The sequence below is a fragment of the Bombus impatiens genome, unplaced genomic scaffold (genome assembly GCF_000188095.3).
Source record: "Bombus impatiens unplaced genomic scaffold, BIMP_2.2 scf_0653, whole genome shotgun sequence".
In the NCBI taxonomy this organism is placed as follows: Eukaryota; Metazoa; Arthropoda; class Insecta; order Hymenoptera; family Apidae; genus Bombus; species Bombus impatiens.
In genome coordinates, this window is record NT_177072.1 from 304,672 (window position 1) to 311,860 (window position 7,189).

At 34.8% G+C, this 7,189-nt stretch overlaps 1 protein-coding gene across 1 annotated transcript in view; it reads left to right on the top strand.

Annotated features, from left to right (window-relative positions):
• The window catches only part of LOC100747341 (probable nuclear hormone receptor HR3), a 120,226-nt gene that overhangs the window by 100,651 nt on the left and 12,386 nt on the right, over window positions 1-7,189 (top strand). The window contains exons 3-4 of the mRNA XM_012389713.3: window positions 2,597-2,762; window positions 4,218-4,444. Of these exons, the coding sequence (XP_012245136.1) occupies window positions 2,597-2,762; window positions 4,218-4,444 (393 nt within the window). The remainder of the gene's footprint in view (window positions 1-2,596; window positions 2,763-4,217; window positions 4,445-7,189) is intronic.

A 7,189-nucleotide genomic window follows, 5' to 3' on the forward strand; every position in this document is an offset into this window, starting at 1 on the left:
AGCACCGCTCCCCCCCCCCCTCCTCTCTTCTCTTTCTAACGCTAGACTGCGGTTTTTCAGATGTCAATGCGGAGAGTCGTGGGGAGGATTTGATTGATGCATTGAAATCTTGATTTCAGTTTGTGTCTTTTTTCGGTTCAATTGTATTACCGATATAGTTATTTGTTTTTTATGTGTTTTGCTGGAGCAAGTTTGGGTATGTTGTTATCGTAGAGTAGGAAAAAGAAACGTCGATAATATCAATAGAATAGTAGTTGAATACGTGTATGTTTATTGGATGTACATTGCCGTGGTTTGGGTGATGACTAGGAATAGGTAATATTAGTAGCTACGGGCTGTTTTTGGACGACGACTATGTTAGCGCATCTATAGACCGATCCATAGATTATGATTAGAGCTAGTACTAGAAACGAAAGGACTAATGTAATATATAGAATTTGATAATGTAAGAGAATTGAATTTTCGTTATTACTTGGATCATTGACTTATAAGGGAGGTTGGTGAGATTTTATTGTTGAGAGTTAAGTAGTTTACGTAATATTAATTATATCAATCTGTTCAGCAGAGAAAGTTTACGTAATACTAATTGAAAAAGTTACTTGCTAGAGATCTGTCTATCTGATTCTTTTTTATGAATTCAAATAAAGTTGGTTCATAAAGTCTTGGAGTCAAATCGCTCATAGGATACTTACAATTGGACCTATTTTTAACACTTTGAAATCCCTGCATAAGAGTAACGAAAACACTCAGCTGAGTAGATGGGGATCGTTAAAACGAACCACACTGTACTTTTAAAATGTTATATATCAGGTCAATTATAGCTCTCGATCCCTTAAAATTTTTATACAAGTTATTTTATACAAAATTTTATGCAAATTTATGCAACTATCTTTGCTGAGTGAACAAAGAATCAAAATCATGAAATTAAATTTAATTTTGAATAAACATAATTGGCGATTTTGTAACGTTTATCTATGATCTTACTTGTCTTATTTCATACAAATCGAAGCTAAGGTCACATAGACAAAAATTTGTTCCGAAGGAAGATCAATTTTAACAACGAAAATAATTTTACAAGCAATTTCTTTGAAATAATTAATCTTATAAATTAAGCTCCGAATAAACATAATTAGTATCAAACGTTCTTTCCGACTTTACTCGTCCTATTTTATTCGAATCAAAAACTAAATCATACAGTCTGGTAGAGATCAATTTTACCAACGAAAGTAACCTCATCGCAAGTAACTTCCTCTAATTAATTATACCAATCTTATCAATTTATGTCGAAATAAACAAGATTCAAAACTTCGTTACCAATCGTATTTCTCGGCTCTCCTAGTCTCGTTTCGTGCGAATCGAAGCCCTAAATCACACGGATTCAAATTTCGCCGGAAGGAAGATCAATTTTCGAAGCAATCAGAAGCCGCCGCAACAATAGCTCGTTTGAAAAGAGGCGCGTCTCGTCTGAACTCGCGAATGAACTTGAGAAACTGGAGAACACGGAAGAAAAAGGAAGACGAACGATTCAGGTTCTAGCGGTTGTTGAACGCTTCACGTGACGTAGCGTATCGCGCGCGCTCTTCTGTCATAGTGTTCGTGGTGCAGTGACGTCACTGGGATGGGTGGGTGCATCTGAGCCGGCGATAACGACGAAGAAGTCCGAGAGATGCAAAGAACTTCCGCGTTCTTCGAATCAGAACGTTTCTTTGTAGCGTCGTTCAGCGACCACTTTATAAACAGGATTATATACATGTATATATGTGCTTCGTCGATCTTTGATCTTTATTAAAGTCGTTTCTTCCGAAGTTTGATCGAATCGAGACTAGTCAATTAACCCGTGTACAATGATCGAGTCACACCATGAGATACATATGTATACAGCGATCGAAATACATACAATACTTAAGAAGAAGATCATCGATCCAAAATTGGTATTTTTCGTTGATGTAATATATGTTTAGCTTTGGTATGACGTTGTTGAAGAGAAATTACTGATTACAGATTTGTAACGAGGGAAAGAAGTTACAGCCTGGAATTAGGATCGGTGGAATAGTGATAGAAGCGCGGCTTTTTAAAATATAAGATAAGCTTTGTAGTTATCAAGGGACTGTTGATATTTTCCAAGTATTTATGAATTTAATAATGAGCCGCATTTTTGCTTATTTATTTTTCTTTATAACATTATACTTGAATATTACTTATGTATCTATATTTTTACAATTTTATGTACTACACAATCTACCTAAAATATGACGGTTAAATGCTTTCTAAATTCCACATTTATTAAAAAAATTGTTGGAAATCTTAATTTGCTCTCGTACACAAAACTTTAATCGTAGGGCATTGAAATTTAAGTTTAGCCAGTTTTCCAAACTAAGGATATCATCACTTGTATCATTTCTTCTCTGCGCCTCTTGATTTCTGGTAGTTAATTGAGGACGTCGACTATTTAATTAAGAATAAAACACATTAAAAATTTAAGTGATTCTCTTGCTAATTAGTTGTTATATGAGTTTGATAGAGGACAAGTTTAAATTTAGATTTTGCGGTAAACGTCGAAAGATACTGCAACGAAGTGATATGATTCATGTTGCAGCCGTTAAATTCGGGCGCATGTCGAAGAAGCAAAGAGAGAAGGTCGAGGACGAAGTTAGGTTCCACAAGGCACAAATGAGAGCGGCCTCTGAGACAGCGCCCGATAGCAGTGTGTTTGAACATCAGACCCCAAGCAGTTCGGATCAGCATCACCCTTTCAATGGCGGGTAAGTTAGTCTAAAGTAATTTCACGTCAGATGTAAATGATCGTGAAATATCATTAATGATTGTAAGAAATAAATGTAAATTCATCTTGTCATTTTATTGATTGAGTCTTATAATGTATTTACATATTATATGGTATATATTGGAAGCTTCAGAAGGTTAATGAAAATATTAGTGCTCTGATTATTCTGAACTACCTAACGAAATTAATAATAGTAATGTTATAGGTGTACAAGAGCTGTAATATAGTCTAGAAGGAAATTAATTAGAATTTTATGGATATTATACTCGTATTTCTCTGAAAACATTACATTTCACGTACATTGTTGATTCAAGCTTCATTTGATATATTAGTCATACTAAGATAATATTGAACTTCTAATTAAACTGTGAGATATTTAGATGACAAAAAGAAAACGCAAAACTTAAAGCGAAAAATATGATACGATTGATCTATTTATGTGACTAATAATAAGTGACATCAGACATAACATAACTAAACTAATCAGACGTAACTTCGACTTCGCAGCTTCTAATAATGCTGCAGTCTTAAAGAAGTTCTGTTTTGTATTGTTGGTGTAAATTTTTCTTTCCTGTCATGTCAGTATAAAAAAAGCAGATAAGATAAGTAAATTCAAAACATCAGCTGCGTTTCCAAATCAGATATATCGATCAGTGTATTCAATTAAATAAAAGATATATACCGCTAATTGAACAATTATCTTTCAACAATTAGCGTGATACATAGATATGCGCAATGATAGATTCCATAAACATACAATAACATAATTACATCGCAAAACATACACATGATTACCTAACACCGGGACTCCTTTTTATGCAATCCAAGCACATTAGTCAATACCAATCAGGCTTAATTTTATACGCGTATCATGAACACAACATAATCGTAATTTAATCGTCAAATATATATACTTAGTCAAAAGCATGAGAACATTTATTAATTTTAATGATAGAATTATTATTTCGCATTCTACACACGATATCTAGTGAATTATTTATTACATATGCACTCTAATGTTAACAAAAAACAAAATACATCAGACTTGTTAATAGTTTCATAATTTATCGAAATGTACATTACAACTGAGCAAGCGTCCTCGTATCTTTCAACGAGATTATACAGTATGCTTATTATACTAGTAATATTCTAGGCTCAAATAAATACTATATATTAAGATTTTTTCATCATGCACGCATATCTGTCTCATTTCTCTCTTTTTTAAAGATATAAAACAGAAATAATACATTACATTTATTCTCCTTAAAAATCATGAAATGAATTGAAAGTAAAAGTGAAAATAAAAATGTATAGTATCGGAATTTTATTCCGCATAAAGGTCTACAACGAAACGACACTTCAGCATATCAATCTCGAAGCTTTTGATCAGAGAGGAAGTGCACGTTCTCATCCTCGTTTCGATTTGCTGTCGCAGGTACACGTATGGCGGTAGTGAATACGCTTCTCCCGGCCCCGGCACGGGTGGGTCGGGTTATTACAATCATCAAGCGATGACGAACTACGAGCTTAGCGCCGACTACGTCGACAGCACGACGACCTACGATCCACGACCGACGCAGACGCAGGTCGCGGACACTGTCGCCCCTGATACGCCCTCCGCTGTCACCGCGACTGGGGTACTTCCCAGCGTGGTCACCACCGGTGAGTACTCTCCTCTAAAATCCTTTCAATCTAGTCCATCTTTTTTTCGAAAAAAAACGAAAACAAACGTTGGGGTCGCTTCTAATCTGTCTCTTTTTCATTATCTCTCGATAAACAGTGAAAAAAGCTTGGTTTAACGTATGAAGGTTTATTTAATAGCGTACTTTTTGAAAGGGTGAAATTGTAAGTTAATGTAAATCCAAGTTTAATATTATATAAGAAATTGAGATGTCTAGTGTTATATCTTGTGTTTAAAACTACTGAGAGATGTGAAATGCTTATATTGGATTACCCGGAAAGTTCGTTTTGATTTTTAATCGAATTTAATTGAATTTGATCGACCTGAAAGATCGTATTGAAAAGTTTTTCGCCAAAAAATGTGGGAGCTTCTGGAAAGATGGATTATTCAAGTTGCGTGAAAGATGCAGAAAGGTTGTGGAATAAAATAGCACCTATATAATATAATAAATGTATATCGAGTCGAAATGTAAATCGGGACGAACTTTCTGGGCGACAAAATATTTATCGAAGTAAAGATCATCCTGTGATTAATGATTAAATAGCGGATATTTATGCAAATTCATATTTTTATAAAGATAATTTAAAAAGGAATATACTTTACTTTGTAGATTTTGTATTTTTTACATATTATTCGCAAAAAAGTTTACACTCTATTGATAATTGGTCAGAAACAAAGTTACAACACTTGATGTTTGAATTTCTTATATTATCGTTGGTCGAAGTCCTGCTTTCTGCTTGCTTTCAATCTGTTCGTTTCAATAGAAGTTCCCCTCTGCTTTTGGTTACTTTCGTACAGCGAAACGAAACGCCGTTTATTGTTTACGATTCGATACAATTTTATTTTTAAAACTGTTCAAAAAACCAGTCAAATTTATTCAGGATAACAAGATTTTTCAACTAGTCTAGTTTATTAAATATAAAAATTTAATAGTTGACCTTTAAATATGAATAACGCCTTCTTCCATTCCAAGTCCTCAAATTCACGAAAAACAATCCACTAGTTTTACATATTTAGAGGAAAGATCTATAAAGTTGCTTAAACATTGCGATAATTTATTCCCAGAATTACGATATAATGTACAGCAGTCTACGAATCTCTCGCGATGTATATTTTCAATTTTGATCGAATGCAACGTGAATCTGGCCGAGTAGCAGATATAGCTGAATCCGAGCCAAGCCGGGAGTTTATAGTTCCATTGAAGTTTATTGTTAACGAAAGAGAGGTAACAAGATGTCAATCGATGAACAAGCAACGCCAAGTAGTAGTGGTCTCTTTCAGTAGCACGCGGCTGATACAATTACTGTGTTTATCACTGCCAGTTGACTGCACGATGCATTCGGTGAATAATATTGATATTGGTGGCTACGAAGTAACGCTATGGTCATAAAGATACGATTGATTTGCCGTTTGAAAAGCGCGATGATGTTGCAACAAAATGTAACATCTTTGTAAATGTTTAAAAAGTTATTCTCATAAACGCATGTACCTCGTCATTTTGTACAATATAATATCCCCTTTAATTGGTAATTCCACTGGAATTATCGAGCCAGCCAAAATGAGTTTTTGATGATATTAATGTTTACTTCTATTGAGACGGAAACATGATTACATACAGTGGCTATAAAAAGCATTTGCCCACTTACGTTTTCTTTTAACAAAGCGCTCTTTTTATAAGGTTCTATATACACATCATTTTCATAGTATCCTTTTTTAGTCGTGTAAAAGTACTACTTTGTGATACGAAATTTCATATATTTTGACTTAATTAATTAATATGCTATAACAATTAAATATAATAGCGTGCAAATACTTTTTGTAGCTGTTGTATATCTATTTATTTTTGTAACGTGTATTACATGTTTAGGCATATATTAAAGATTAGTAAATCTAGTGTTAATAACAAATTCTTTTATATTTCACTGTTAACTTTCCCAATCTTGATTATTCGAACTAATAATAACACACGCTATTTGAATAATATAATTTCTCTGAATAAAATGAATAATTAAATAGAACCAAACCTTCTTATTCATTTCTTACTCTTGTATATATTTTTTCTAATTTTACAAGGTACCACCCTTACAATTTCCCAATTGATGTTCTGATAAGCGAGGTTCTACTACAGATACATTCACTAACACATAGTCAGGAAGCGACAATCTCCAAATTCCCTACCTACCATCCAAAAAAAAGCAGGATCGATCGCAACCGCATTCCATCCTTGAAAGGTCTTCGCCGTCCGTTCCATCCTAGACATCCTCTATCGAATCTCGTCTCATCTCGACAAGCCAACAAACCTCATCTCAATTTCTATTCGATTCAAAACTCGAGGACTTGTTATACTTAACCCTTGAGTAGCGTAATTTCTCTTGTCGTTGGGGGAAAAGCAAGAAAAAAAAAGAGAAGGAAAGAGTCGCAAAGAAAAAGAATAGAACGTAACAGGAGAAATAAGAGTAACAGACGGAAAGAGAGAAATAAAGGAGAAAGAGAAGTAGTAGTAGGGAGAAAGAAATAAGCAAGCGAGGTACAGAGACCGAATGAACTTTGACTTTTCGCGTACCAGGGAAGTCGCTGTCTGCCTCGACGACCGGAAGCAGCACGGGGGGTAGTGGTGGAGGTAGTAGCGGCGGCGGAGGCGGTGGAGGCGGTGGTGGCGGTGGTAACGGTGGTGGATCCGGTGGTGGTGGCTCGGGTGGTGGAGGGAGCGGTTCTGGCACCGGCGG